General features: G+C 40.6%; 1 protein-coding gene and 3 gene segments (V, D, J or C); 3 read left to right on the top strand and 1 right to left on the bottom strand.

Annotated features, from left to right (window-relative positions):
- Positions 1 to 110: 110 nt before the first annotated feature.
- On the bottom strand, positions 111 to 4,128 carry natd1 (protein NATD1). Of its 2 annotated transcripts, none has more exons than XM_076265787.1 (3): positions 3,918 to 4,128; positions 2,716 to 2,861; positions 111 to 1,777 (listed from the first exon to the last, which is right to left on the bottom strand). In XM_076265787.1, exons 1-3 carry the CDS (start codon positions 4,012 to 4,014, stop codon positions 1,661 to 1,663), a joined length of 360 nt encoding a protein of 119 aa, XP_076121902.1. In that variant the 5' UTR covers positions 4,015 to 4,128; the 3' UTR covers positions 111 to 1,660. The 2 variants fall into 2 exon arrangements, with proteins under 2 accessions (XP_076121902.1, XP_076121903.1); XM_076265788.1 differs by having other exon boundaries at positions 2,743 to 2,861.
- Positions 4,129 to 6,568: 2,440 nt separating this feature from the next.
- LOC143102898 (immunoglobulin heavy variable 4-61-like) lies at positions 6,569 to 7,069 on the top strand. The segment is given in 2 exon segments: positions 6,569 to 6,650; positions 6,747 to 7,069. Coding segments are annotated over 2 exon segments (405 nt in total).
- A 6,208-nt stretch (positions 7,070 to 13,277) lies between these two features.
- LOC143102897 (immunoglobulin heavy variable 3-21-like) lies at positions 13,278 to 13,749 on the top strand. The segment is given in 2 exon segments: positions 13,278 to 13,331; positions 13,415 to 13,749. Coding segments are annotated over 2 exon segments (381 nt in total).
- A 584-nt stretch (positions 13,750 to 14,333) lies between these two features.
- LOC143102896 (immunoglobulin heavy variable 4-38-2-like) lies at positions 14,334 to 14,848 on the top strand. The segment is given in 2 exon segments: positions 14,334 to 14,415; positions 14,526 to 14,848. Coding segments are annotated over 2 exon segments (405 nt in total).
- Positions 14,849 to 15,142: the final 294 nt, after the last annotated feature.

Below are 15,142 nucleotides of genomic sequence, written 5' to 3'. Positions count from 1 at the left end.
TTCAAGTTCAAGTAAAGAAAACATTTATTTGCCTTAGCAGTCTTCACAGTTAAAAGTATATAACATCAGAGTAATTACTACACACAAACTTTTACTTACTACACACAAACTTTTACATATATATTTATTTTAAAAAAGTACATAAAGGTTAAACATTTAGAATTTCAAGCAGTTTATTCCCCATCACCGACATTTATACCTTCCTAGGACACAAAGGTGTTGACAGATGATGGCAGCTGTTCTGTAATGCACATCACCATCACATTGTAATGTCTCATAATCAAACACCAGACCTATCCTGCTCTTGTCCTTCTGGATTCACCAGAGTGACTTTCAATGACCTCTAGTCTGTTTTGTCAGAGTCCTACTACAGGAAAAGAACAGTGAAATGAACATAACAAATAATTCATAACTGCATTCACATTCTCTCCAACATACCATAGCACACACATGATCTTGTACAATAGACAAATACATGCACATAAGGTGTCAACCTATTATAGAGAGGATGTACACACACACAAAAGTCAGAGGCACACTTGCTCTAGAACTCTCAAATGAAATTCCCCCTAGCACGCACACAAAACTAAGCATTATCACTCATTCATTCATAGCACATCATACAAACACAAACACTCACAGTTACTTTTGGTAGACACGTAGACACACACACACGCACGCACGCACACATCTCTCTCTCTCTCACACACACACTCACACTCACACACTTTCTCACACCTTTAACTTTAATACACATAGTAATTGCAGAAACAAACCTGAAACCACATGCACTGAAAGCAATTTGACATTATAAACGTCAGTCCTGAAGATTCATGTCCTGAAGTAGACAGTGTGGATTGTCATAGGAGTCATGGCTAAGACTCTCCAAAGGCTCTGATGGTGTCAGTGGACATCATCCAGACAGATTCTACTGACTACACGCAGTAAAGTCATCAAGTGATGAAAACAGTACAAAAACAGCTTCCCATGTTCAGAGAATAGGGCATTTTGTATGTGGTTTATCAAATTAAACATGTGTGTTTGTGCTGCTATGGTCCAGCACCACAGCATAAAGATGAAATATTTGGGACCTTCAAACCTCTCTTGCTCCCCATCGTTAATGGTAGGCAGTTGTTAACACCTGCCAATATGTAACATAATATTATGAACTAGTAGAATCCATGATAGTGTAACTCAAGGCTATATGTCATTCAAGACCTGACCGTGTTCTGCCTGTCATTCCATCACTCCATAACAGTCATCTCGTATGTGACAGACATGATAGCAGGCCCCTCCATGTGTGATGAGGGGGTCCTCTACCTCGTTATATCCTGAGAGACAGAAGGTAGAAGAGGCTGGTGGAGTCCCCCAGTGGGTTTCTTTCTGTTTAGTTTTTTTTTTTAATTGGTGCTAACTCCACCATCCTGTGCGCATCCTTCTTGTCCTCCATAGCTGTGAGCCGCTCCACAGTAACACAGAGAATAAGGTTCTTAATGAACACTCACCATTTCCTCGTGTGGAGGGTTAGACATCCACCCTCTGGCTTGCATATCCCATCCCACCCCATTCCCAGAAAGTTGAGACGGACAAGGTGCGCCAACACTCACACCAACTTCCACCCCAGCCCCCTCCCCACCAACCCCCTTTCTTTGTGCCTGTTTCAGTGGATGATGTGCTCCAGGTATTGTGGGTGGGGGTTCTCTTTCACATACTTCTGGATGTACCAGCAGGTAAGGTGGGCCTTCAAGTCTTCCTCCACCACGAAGTCCATTGCCGCCTGCAATGCAAAGCAGAGACTAATAAACATTCACAAAGGTCACCCACTGACAGGGCATTTAGAACAACTAACTGGTCTGACTTCCCTTAGATTCTCACAAACATCCTTGAAAACCACTCCAGGAAATGGTCCTGTTTGATATTTCTTTTCTGCAAAAACGAACATTCTTGTCTACACAGGGGGGGAAATACAAAATGCACAATCCTGGTACTAACACCTATTCTATTCTGAAATTCAAGCATAAAATCAGTTTTAACACCGACATTTCCACTTATGGATTTGGTAAACACGGCATCAAGTATAATCAGATTGGGAGCTGATGGTGTATAAATGACGAGCATATACAGAGAAGGATTGATCTGGGTTAAGCTCCTACTTAGGCTGGCTAAATGTTTCAATGACCATAGTGTCACACAACATAAACCTACTCTGCACACTGATTGTGACTGGCAAACAAAGGACCAAAACGCAACATGGAATGTGTTTAGTGGATTCTTTGGTTGTACTTTACTGTCTATGATTTGGATGAATTATCTAAAAATATTTGTAAAATGTTTCTGTGCATTAAGTCAAAGACGTCCTGAAATCCATTATAATCCCTTACGTCAATACTGCAAGACTTCATGTATGATTCAAATATACTTCCAAACGTCCAATGCTCTCATAAATCATCCATTATTTTGGCTTGATGAATATGATTTCCCAATACTGCACACAGGACCACTGGACTATGTGTTTCTGTTGTAGGCTGGGCTGCAGATACTATGTAATTTAATTACATGAAATTATTTATTTGAAATCCTTTTCAATATGACTGATTTCTAATTTCTTTACACTCATGACACAAAATTATCTGATTAGTGGGCTGAGTGATTAGATGACAACATTACCACATACATAAAGTTAAGTGAGCTATTTAGATAGAGTCATTAAATTACTTTTATGGAATGCTCTTTATACTCCACCTTTGCCAGATGTTTGGCAATACCTCTTCCTCTAAATGCATCTGGAACCTCAGTGTGTTGCAGGTCCACAGTCTTTTTCCCCACATACTCATACAGCAGAACAGCTCGGTCATGAGAACCTAAAATATAAATTGTCAGAACGCTAGTTAGAACACTGCATAGTACTAAATAAAGGAAAATTGAATGTGTCATTTACTACAGGTGTTACATGACGTTTCAAACTACCGGTATCTACAGTTAAGCCACAGTGAGAGGAAATAAGAATTAAAGCATACAATAATTTCGATATCAGTTCATGTCAATGATGTGCACAGTTGCCATACTTAAATTTCAACTTTTTAATTGAGCCCATTCATACTAAGATAATATCTTAGCATTTCATTAAAGGTGGGGTATCAACACTATGCAATACCCTGTCTAGAACAAAAAATCAACTAGATATGAACTTAACTCCAACTTAAGCAATGGTGTAATCTTAGACAAGTTCCATACCAAGCAACTTCTGTTAGGCTTATATGATATGGTTCCATAAACAGATCAATACAATCACTTCACACTTTAAAATGCATAGGTCTGTTGTTCGCTTTGGATGCATAGGGCACGCTTTAAGGAATTGCAATGATGATCCAAAGTGATAAACAATTCCTGTGGACAAATCAGGAAGTAAGTATGAGAAACTGCTAGCCAGCTAACGAAATTGCTAGCATTTTGGCTGAGCGAGCGACACAGCATTCCAGTTCATTTTTGGCAACTTATTTGCACAGTAAGTTTACTACAAACAAAAAGAAGCGGCACAAGTCCCTGATTATAACCGTAGGTAACGGAAAAGCACAAAAAATCTCAAAAAAAAAATCCTGCCTTCAATGGCATAAACTATAGCTGGCGAGACGACTTGTCTTGCTGCATGGCTAGCTCTCAAGCATTAATTAGCTTACTAGCTGGCTAGCCAGCTGACTTGATCAGCTAACCGTAATTTCTGGCGAGGTATCTAGAAAGTAATATTTGAATACCAAAGAGTTGTCTGACTCTATCAACAATTGAAAAACACAAGAACACACTTATATGTTTTGTTTCACGCGTCATTCACGTTAATTAAGAAAACAAAAGGAAAGTAAAACGGGGAGGTCGCATCTGGGACAGCCTATCAATGCCACCACCATCTCTACAAAATTTACCGTTTAGTCTGATAGTGAACTGCCGTCGTTTTTTATCGTGTTCAACCCGAAGTGGAGTGCTGATTTCATTGACGTTCATTTGCGCGGCTTGTGCCATGATCGCCTGCGTTTAACTGCCAAAACACCTTCTGTATCACAACCCTACTGCAAATTTCAATACGTGTGGATTCATACTCTCGATAGCAGAGAGAACGCGAACGAACATCAAGCAAAACACTCCATCCAAGGAAATCAGCTGTAAGGTCACATGATACATCTAAACCAATAATCATCGAGAGGAAAATGTTTTGACACTGCACATCCCAAAACAGTGGAAGGATCGCCTGCTTGGTTGTCGTAAATAAGGACATTTGGGAGCTTATCTATGGGGTTCCAGATGAAATTGATTTAAAACATAATTGCTCAAATTACTAAACGATTGTCAAAACGTGACAAAACGTTTTGTCATGTCTGTCTAAAGTGAATGTTGCAATTAGCATACACATATTATCACCCTCCAGCAGCAGTGAGCCAGTCTACAGGCTGTGCAAGTACAACTGTGCAAGTACACTTCTTGTGGACATTGCTTTCTTCAAGTGTGCAACACATGTATTTGTTATTATAATGAATAAGGTGTTGAGGTACAATGTGTCAGTGTTTTTATAGACAAACTTATGCATATCTTAGACAAAAAACAGCACATAGGTCCTAGATACAACCCCAAATTAGACAAAGTTGGGAGGTTGTGTAAAATGCAAATAAAAACATGATAATCTACAAATCTTGTAAACCCTTATTTAGCTGCAAAAAGGATATAGACAACATATCAAATGTTTCCATATTTCACTTCATCTCTTCATTTAAGAACATTCTGTAAATGTTCAGGAACTTAAGAGACCAGTTTTGAGAAATACATGTCCCATTTTTGCCCGATATATGATTTCAGCTGCTCAGTCTGGGGTCTTCTTAATAATGTTTTTCATTCCATGATGCACAGAATTTTACAGGTATGGACTGCAGAAATGCCATTTTAGCCCCTGGACTCTTCTTTTCCCTAGCATACTGTAAAATGTGCAGAAGGACTTCACTGAAAAAAACATTGTCTGGATGGTAGTATATGTTGCCCAAAACCTGTGTACATCATTCTGAATTCATTGTGCCTTGCCAGGTGTGCAAGATGCCTATGCATTGGCACTAATGCACCTCCATGAGAGGAGTCCATGATTTCCAAAAATAATTACAATTTTCGATTAAATAAAGGACCAAACTAAATACAGGACCGTTTTCCACTTTACCCCAGTCTATCTCATCGTATCATGATTAATGTCTAAATAGAATTTCTTCTTAAACACTAGCATTTGTGAATTGAGTATCAAATTGTGTTCATAGACAATGGTTATCCAAAGTTTTCCAGAGCCTAATGATCTGCTTTAATGCAGTGCCATCTGAGGTCCAAAAAACCACCATCCAATATTGTTTTTCAGCTTTGTCCCTGTCCCTATTGTTTGCAAAGATTTCTCTGGATTCTAGATCCCACATTCTTGGCAATTTAATGTTAAGCAGCATTATTCTTATACTGTTTCATAATTTGCTCACACAGATGAATACCTCCACATCTTTACTTCTGAGAAACTCTGCCTCTCTGTGATGCTCTTTTTATATCCAATCATGGTGCCAGTTACCCTAATTAGTTCTGAATATTCCTCCTTTTGTTATCTAAGTATAAGTATATATACTCTTTTGATCCCGTGAGGACAATTTGGTCTTTGCATTTATCCCAATCCGTGAATTAGTGAAACACCCTCAGCACACATTAATCCCGGCGCAGTGAGCTGCCTGCAATAACAGCGGCGCTCGGGGAGCAGTGAGGGGTTAGGTGCTTTGCTCAAGGCTTGCTCAGCCGTGCCTACTGGTCGGGGTTCAAACCAGCAACCCTCTGGTTACAAGTCCAAAGCACTAACCAGTAGGCCACGACTGCCCCTTATCCATTACACAACTTTTCCAACATTTTGTTGCCCCCGTTGCAACTTTTTTGGAAACATGTAAAGCTGGCATCAAATTAAAAAAAGTATGTGCATAAGTCTTAGGCACCTTACACATTTTGTATATATATATACACATATCTAATTATTGTTAAATAACCACAACTTAGTTGGAGATATTCATTTTCCATGTAAGGTTAAAATAAAATATTCATTAAAGATATTAAGCCTCCACAAGCTATTTGTGTTATCTGAAACCAACTATCAACCAACCAAACAAACCAGCTGACCGAACATCCTGCATGATGTGGAGATAAATTACATCATAACGTCTTGAATGACCTTCCTGCTTGCTGCCATGGATTATTTTAAGACAAATCCAAGTATCCGATCAAAATAGTATGGCAAAATTTGTATTTGTATTACATTTAATTTATTCTTACTGATTTTATATATTTCCATACATTGTGCTTTACCCATCCTGTGCATATCTTGGATCGTTACATAAAAAACAAGTTTTTTAGTCAGCAGGGGGAGGTATAACACAGCTGTAAATGGTTTCCATGACCCATGACACCAACACTGGCCCCTTTTTAGACAATAAAGATGTAGATATGCGGTACATCTGAATGCAAATACTTCCACCTTCCATGTATAAATACTCTGTGACTTTCATTTCTTCATCAGATCATGGAGCACATCCGAGCCATGTCACTCACATCAGCCTCCTCAACACAAACATGTTTGCTGATGCTGATACTGGTGGTGACATGTGGGTTTTTAACAGCTTATTCAGAAGTAATATAACATCTTGCATTTTTATGGATTCTATATTTGCTAAAATGTTGGGTTCTGCTTTGTTTTACAGGGGTAGATTGTGCTATTGAACACACTCAGCCCAGCTCCATCATGGTAAAGCCAGGAGAGTCTCTGACAGTTACCTGCAAAGTGACTGGAGCATCCATTACAGATAGCAGCTACTATGGAACAGCCTGGATCCATCAGGCAGCAGGGAAACCTCTAGAGTGGATCAACACGCTCTACTATGAAGAAAGCAAAAATGAAAACAATGCCCTGAAGAACAAGTTCAGCATCTCCAGAGACACGTCCAGTAACACAGTGACTCTACAGGGTCAGAATCTACAGGCTGGAGACACAGCTGTGTACTACTGTGCCCGAGAGTCACTGTGACAGAAAACAAGCACTTACACTGACAAAAACTCTCCCTAGTAATCAGTAGTATTAATTTAATGCCAGAATGTGAGTTTAATAAAAGTGCATCTTATTAAAACAACCTCATGTATTGCAAATGGTGTCAGAGGAAAATTACTGAAAATGTTAGTCTTTTAAGTGTGATGCTAGCGGGCGAGTTGCTTATGGTCTAATCCGATTCAATAATCTATGCTAGGCTGGAGTTAAAGGTATCGCCAGACTTGGGGAAATACTGCTGTTCATGTTCTGTCTCTCCTATCAGAATAAGTATACTCTTTTGATAGCCAAATATAAGGGATAACTCCATCACACAATATGGAACTACTTCAGTTGTGCCTGACCATAATAGGCGTGATTCTAATTCCCTGATCTGATACATTATAAAGGTGTTGTTGCAATGTTCTGGTGTTGGTAATGTATTTCATGTTCATTGGTAGAAAAAGTGGTTCCTGTTTACTCAGCTAATCACCACTAGAAAATACCTGGTCTTACTGCCTTGATTATTAATTAACTGCCTTGTGTGTGGTAGAATGGGATGCATAATTACTTGAAAGTACTAAATGAAGTAAGTGACGAAAACTAAACATCTAACCAGATCTGCTAGAGGCACATTCTAGGGATACGTGTCATTAGTTCTGACATTTCTTTTTCTTTTTGCCTTTTGTGATAGCAGAATGTACAGTTTGTCACTGCGGTGAAATGTCAAAACATGGAGTCCATTCCCTCCAGTGCAGTGCTGAAGAAACCTGGTGACACTCTCAGTCTCTCTTGAAAAGGATCTGGGTTTACTTTTGAAAGCTACAAAATGAACTGGATCAGACAGCCTGCTGGGAAAGCACTGGAGTGGATGGGTTTTATCTATAGTGATGCTAGTGGCACCTTCTATGGCAACAGTGTCCAAGGATGCATAGAAATCACCAGAACCAACCCCAACAGCATGGTGTACCTGAAACTGACTGGTCTGAGGGCAGAGGACTCTGCTGTGTATTACTGTGCAAGAGAAGCACAGTGACAGAAAGGCTCTGTGTGCCATACAAATACATATCCTGAAATTCTCAATTCCAGACAGCAGGGGGCAGTGTGAGGCCACAATAGTGAAATACTGTGCATGTTTCATTTGGAGAGGCTGAGTTTTGTCCTGGCCTCCTGGTCAGTGAGTGCCTTCTATCCTCAGCCAGAGGTTACAGGGCAGCCGTGGTAGTAGCCCTGCCTATATACATGAGGCGTTTAGATATGACGTGCCACACGCAGGTTACGCTTGATCATGGACATGCACCTCTGTGTGTTCGTGCCTTCTCACTCAGTGCATGAAATCTCTCACTGTCTGGAGGAGCAGCAGCTTCCTTCACAGGGGGCACTGCTGGGTAGCATGTCACATTGTGTGATGTTGATGACTGTATCCAGGAATGCATATATATATATGTATGTATGCGGTGGCTCTTCTCCCACATCTGCTGGCCATGGTGAGTGAGCTCAGGCCACTGATCTGAATGCCCTGAGATGGCCCAATCAGCCTTGGTTTGCAGACCTGTGCAGTCTAGCAATGGAGACACCGTGGGGAAATCCCCCCTCGGCAGGACCCGTCAACACAGGCACACGGCCCAGTGTGGCACCCTCAGCCTGCCCTTGAGCCCCAGCAGCATGTGGTGGGAGATCTGCATGTACTCTCAGTGCACACATCTTGTATGTGGTTCTCAACAGGGGAAGGTAAGGTGGTGGTGTGTCCCAATGCTCCCTTCACTCAGTACGTGTTTACGGTTCCTTTTCAGAATCAGCTTACTGACCCGTCTAGTTTTCACTGATAGCAATAAAATGTATGGTTAAAATGGATAATAATTTAACTTCAAGACTACTTTTAGTTAGCCATGTAACCCATCTTGGTTTTAAACAAAGACACTATCCCCTCCCCCAATGGAATGCTAATGTGCTGGTTTAAGGCCTATCACTTACACAAGACAAAGGATGCTTCCTTGATATAATGTATCCATGTATCATGAAATGTAAATGTATTCATGTCTGGTATCATTTTGATAGTCTCATTACAAGGATTGTAATGATGTGATTGTGAGAATGTTTGGAACATTCTATAAGTGATATTTCTGATATATAAGATATCTCTCCTCATGCTATTCTGACAAGAATTCATAGGTGTGAAGTGGGTGTGAGTAGGTGTGTCTGATACCAACTGTAGAACCAATCAAGTGGGCTTGTTCTTGGCGCCATTTTGTTCTTTGTTTAAACCATTTAAAAGTAACTAAACTGCAATGTTTGTGAGATCAGATTTTGGATTGTCAGACTAAGGATGTAGAGCGGAAGAGAGGAGTTGGCTACAGGCCAACCTAGGCCTTTCAGGCCTGGGATAGGCCTACATAGACCATAGACCTTTTTTGTACCCTCTCAGCTTGTAACAGAATAAACCTGATTCCTGAGTTTTCCTGAAGTTCGCCAGTCTAAGATTAATATTAAGTAATTATTCACTACAATTACTTTCATCACCCACCTCCACCTCCTATCGCTCCAGCTGAGGTGGAGAAGTTGAGCAAGTTATGTCCGCTGTGTGCTCTGCAGTGTTATCTGGATAGCACTATGGGGTTCAGATGCTGTGCACATGCTGTTTGTGTGATACAGGCTGGCACACTGGATAGTAAAGGCTACTGAAATAGCTCACAGGAACTTGGATATGGAACCTCCGGTTGGACTGCATGCACACTCAACGAGGGGAGTGTCATCCTAATGTTCACTCCACAGGGGCCTGTCTGTGAGGGAAATCTGTTGAGCGGCTGGAAGGAGCTCTGTTTCTCAGAGGGTCTTTGGAGCAGGGAGCTCTGAGGGTTGACTTCTGATCTATACAAGCACCTAGGAGTATGTGAATTCTGAACACATGAACCTCCCAGCCAGTTATGTATAATTCCCCCCTGCCCTCCTTGGTATGTGGGGTTTTTGTATATTCTTCATGGACAGCATGACCTGTTTAATGGGGATGGGATCCGTTTGCATTGCCACTGTATTGTGTGTGTTTGGACGTGATCCCACAGAGTAATAGGTCGCAGTTGCTGCAAGACTGAATGTTTGGGTTACCACTGGTCTGGGTTACGATAGGTCTGGTCTCTACTCACGGAATCGCTGTTACAGTTGTAACTCAGGTGTTGCATAGTCACTGACCTCAAATGTTCATAAAAATCTTTGTTAACAGACCAAGTTACACGATATTGGATGAGTAATCTATTTTGTTTGAAATAACTAGAACTGACATGTAGGCCAAGCAAATTGATGTGATGCAGACAAATTCATTATGTGTGCGTAATCAACATTGAATGTAAAATCAAGATTAAAAAAATAAAAGGTGTTGGTGAAAATACTTTTCTGGTTATTACAACAGAAAATACAACCGATGTGAAATTCAGACACAAAGTGACTGGATGCCAATATTATATTAATAATTAATTGTATCCCTACCTACCTGGCATGATTATGCAAACTCAGTGCACATTAAACCCAATTGGATTCTTTTAAGACAGATAGAACATTTATATTAGTATCACATTTAGTGTCCAGTCAAAATAACACGGCATCAAATTCAAATTTGTATTTGTATTATTTTTTTCTGACGGTGATTTTATATTTTTCCATGCTTGCGCTTTACCCATCCTGTGCATATCTTGGATCGTTACATAAAAACAAATCTTTTAGTCAGCAGGGGGAGGTATAACACAGCAGTAAGTGGTTTCCATGACCCCAACCCTTTTTACAGACAATAAAAACGTAGATAATGTGGTACATCTGAATGCAAATACTCCCACCTACCATGTATAAATACTCTGTGTGTAAATACTGTGTGACTTTCATTTCTTCATCAGATCATGGAGCACAGCGGAACCATGTCACTCACATCAGCCTCCTCAACACAAACATGTTTCCTGATGCTGATACTGGTGGTGACATGTGTGTCTTTAATAGCTTATTCAGAAGTAATTTGAACGTAACTTCTTTTATTGTTATGAGTTTTATATGTTCTAAAATGTTGGGTTCTGTTTTGTTTTTCAGGGGTAGATTGTGCTTTTGAACACACTCAGCCCAGCTCCATCATGGTAAAGCCAGGAGAGTCTCTGACAGTTACCTGCAAAGTCACTGGAGCTTCCATTACAGATAGCAGCTACTATGGAACAGCCTGGATTCGTCAGGCAGCAGGGAAATCTCTAGAGTGGATAAACGCACTTTACTACAATGAAGTGAAATATGAAAACAATGCCCTGAAGAACAAGTTCAGTGTCTCCAGAGACACGTCCAGTAACACATTGACTCTACAGGGTCAGAATCTACAGGCTGGAGACACAGCTGTGTACTACTGTGCCCGAGAGTCACTGTGACAGAAAACAAGCACTTACACTGACAAAAACTCTCCCTAGTAATTAGTAATATTACTTTAATGCCAGAATGTCAGTTAAATAAAAATGTGTAATTAAAACAACCTCATATATTGTAAATATTGTGTCAGATGTAACATAATACAGTACATATGTGGTATACACAACATGATTTGTCTTTTTTATGTCTTTTATGTATAGCCTTTTTTATTCACGTATTTAGTTATGCACATTGCATTTCCTGAGCAGAAGGTAGCAGTATAAGATAATGTACAATCAGAGGCTTGATGTTGGCTTAAAGGAATTATCCGGAGTAAAATGCACTTTAGATCGATTTACGGATGATTGGGGGTGCATACGTTGAGTTGACATCAAAATCATGTCATTCGGATGTGTTTTGAGAAAGTTCGATTGTACCGTTTTCAGTCACAACTCGTAGCCTGGAAGTGAGCGGGGCATTTCAATTGCGCCGCTACAAAACGCAATTTTTATACCTCTTCTACAGTTCCAAACAACATAACACTTACGTGGTAGTGAGTGGATGGTCCCTTAAGCCAAACCGAAGTATCCCGAGGTCTTTATGTGGTCGAATAGAGAGTCCAGAATGAATTTCATCAAGCCAGTACCTTTCCGGAAATGTTGCCATCTTTGCCGCCATCTTCAGGGGAAAGTCCGTAGGAGTCTTATTGCTAAGATTCTCTTGTAAAGGATCAGACAGCCTGCTGGGAAAGCACTGGAGTGGATGGGTGCTATTTGGCACGATGCTAGTGGCACCAGCTATGCCAGCAGTGTCCAAGGACGCATAGAAATCACCAGAACCAACCCCAACAGCATAGTGTACCTGAAACTGTCTGGTCTGAGGGCAGAGGACTCTGCTGTGTACCGGTATTACTATGCAAGAGAAGCACAGTCACAAAAACACTGAATGGAGATAACCATCTTTCAGGGGTAGATTGTGCTATTGAACACACTCAGCCCAGCTCCATCATGGTAAAGCCAGGAGAGTCTCTGACTGTTACCTGCAAAGTGACTGGAGCTTCCATTACAGATAGCAGCTACTGGGGAACAGCCTGGATCCATCAGGCAGCAGCGAAACCTCTAGAGTGGATCAACACGCTCTACTATGATAAAGACAAACGTGAAAACAATGCCCTGAAGAACAAGTTCAGTGTCTCCAGAGACACGTCCAGCAGCACTGTGACTCTTTTTTATGCCCCAACCAAGATGTTGTAGCCATTTTATTAATGTATTTAGTCATGCTGTTGCATTTCTTCAGCAGTAGGTGACTGTATAAGATAATATACACTCAGAGGCTTAATTCAGTACAAATTACTTTAAAAAGAGAGAAAACAAAACTGAAGTGAAGTTATTGCAATAAATAAGGTGTTGAGTTACAGCAGAAAAAATGTCTGTGTTTCCATACTTAAATAGACAAACTTGTGCATCTCTGAGACAATAGATAGCACATAACCAGTATTCATTAGGCTTAGTGTTACTCGGGACCACTCGGGTATCTTTTTATAATAAGGACTGCCACAACTTAGTTGGAAAAGTTCATTTTCCACGCTTGGTTTACAAAATTCAGCAAATATTAAGCCTCCGGAAAGGTTTTTCTGTTAGCTGACACTAACCAAGCAACAAAAGAAAGAATGAAACAAATCTAATAAATGGGGACAACATCCTGCATGTGGAGGTAAATGACATCATACCCTCTTGCATGACCTCCTGCTTACTGCCATGATTATGCAAACTCAGAGCTGGGTGTCCATCAGTACTTATGGGGAGCTGCAGAACTGTGAGCTGCAGCTGAGTTCACATCAACACCCACAGGATGAAGGACACACTCTCACTGATGCTGCTACTCAGCACCATAGCCTGTAAGTGTCTGTGAATATCAAATCCCTTTTCAGATTAGTACTAGAGATGTAGTCTGATTCATGTGCCTCTTGTCTTTGTTCAGCAGCGGTGAACAGCCAAAACATGGAGTCCATTCCCTCTAGTGCAGTGCTGAAGAAACCTGGTGACACTCTCGGTCTCTCCTGTAAAGGATCTGGGTTTACTTTTGGGAGTAATGGCATGAACTGGATCAGACAGCCTGCTGGGAAAGCACTGGAGTGGATGGGTTTTATCTATAGTGATGCTAGTGGCACCTTCTATGCCAACAGTGTCCAAGGACGCATTGAAATCACCAGAGACAACCCAAACAGCATGGTGTATCTGAAACTGTCTGGTCTGAGGGCAGAGGACTCTGCTGTGTATTACTGTGCAAGACATACACAGGGACACAAACACTGAGAGGAGATGTACAAAAACATTGTCACTGTCTTGCAACGAGCAATGATACAGATAACCATCAGGGGGCAGTGATGGCCCATAGTAGCATAACAGCAGCTCATTCAGAAACAAGAAGTGCCACTTAGGACCTAACAACTTTAAATAACCACATAGTGTCAGAACAGTCTCTAACTGTTGCAAACCACAGCATACTGCCTAGCTTCACTGGAAATACTAGCAGTGTGCATGTATTTGTATATGTTATGCACATTCTTACTATTGATCAATAGGGGGAGGTGTGAAACAACAGTACATGAATATGTGTGTGTGTGTGTGTGTGTGTTTTTAATATTATTGTTATGCATTAATTTGGTTGGAACATTATTCAAATTACCCAGTTGTATTTGCTTCTGATGTTGAGTGTGATTAGTGTAAAATTATGGAGTGTTTTAGTAGTCTGGCAGCAGGTTGTTGTTTAAAATGCTGGATGTATGACATGAACTATGTCCCCTTAGACAGATGATTCCGAAATAGATACGCTTGTATGCAAATGCTCCCGACATCCATGTATAAATACGGCGTGACTTTCATTTCTTCATCAGATCATGGAGCACACCAGAGCCATGTCACTCACATCAGCCTCCTCAACACAAACATGTTTCCTGATGCTGATACTGGTGGTGGCATGTGGGTTTTTAAATAGTATAGTACACTTTAAAAGTACATTTGAGCATAAGTCCTTGTATTTTTATGGATTTTATATTTGTTCAAATGTTGGGTTCTGTTTTGTCTTTCAGGGGTAGATTGTGCTATTGAACACACTCAGCCCAGCTCCATCATGGTAAAGCCAGGAGAGTCTCTGACTGTTACCTGCAAAGTGACTGGAGCTTCCATTACAGATAGCAGCTACTGGGGAACAGCCTGGATTCGTCAGGCAGCAGGGAAACCTCTAGAGTGGATCAACACACTCTACTATGATGAAGACAAAAGTGAAAACAATGCCCTGAAGAACAAGTTCAGTGTCTCCAGAGACACGTCCAGTAACACAGTGACTCTACAGGGCCAGAATCTACAGGCTGGAGACACAGCTGTGTACTACTGTGCCCGAGACTCACTGTGACAGAAAACAATCACTTACACTGACAAAAACTCGTAATCAGTAATATTACTTTAATGCCAGAATGAGTTTAACAAAAGTGTGTCTTATTAAAACAGCTTCATATGTTGCAAATATGGTTAGATATAATATTTAAAACAGTACATTTATGGTATACTCCCCATGATTTCTCTTATTTATGTCCCAACCAAGATGTTGTAGCCATTTTATTAATGTATTTAGTCATGCTGTTGCATTTCTTCAGCAGTAGGTGACTGTATACTTAAAAAAGAGAGAAAACAAAACTGAAGTGAAGTT

The sequence above is a fragment of the Alosa pseudoharengus genome, unplaced genomic scaffold (assembly GCF_046254945.1).
Source record: "Alosa pseudoharengus isolate Yale_2024_CS ecotype anadromous, Long Island Sound unplaced genomic scaffold, YU_APseudo_1.1 YU_APseudo_1.1_scf_4, whole genome shotgun sequence".
Taxonomy (NCBI): Eukaryota; Metazoa; Chordata; class Actinopteri; order Clupeiformes; family Clupeidae; genus Alosa; species Alosa pseudoharengus.
The sequence above is the reverse complement of the archived record's forward strand: the minus strand, read 5'-3'. Positions and strand labels throughout refer to the sequence as shown.

Coding starts and splice junctions, on each gene's coding strand:
- natd1 (XM_076265787.1), bottom strand. CDS start 4,014: ATGGCACAAGCCGCGCAAATGAACGTCAATGAAATCAGCACTCCACTT. Junction 2,862..3,917: donor GTTCACTATCAGACTAAACG/GTAAATTTTGTA, acceptor TTTATATTTTAG/GTTCTCATGACCGAGCTGTT. Junction 1,778..2,715: donor ATAAAGAGCATTCCATAAAA/GTAATTTAATGA, acceptor TTTGCATTGCAG/GCGGCAATGGACTTCGTGGT.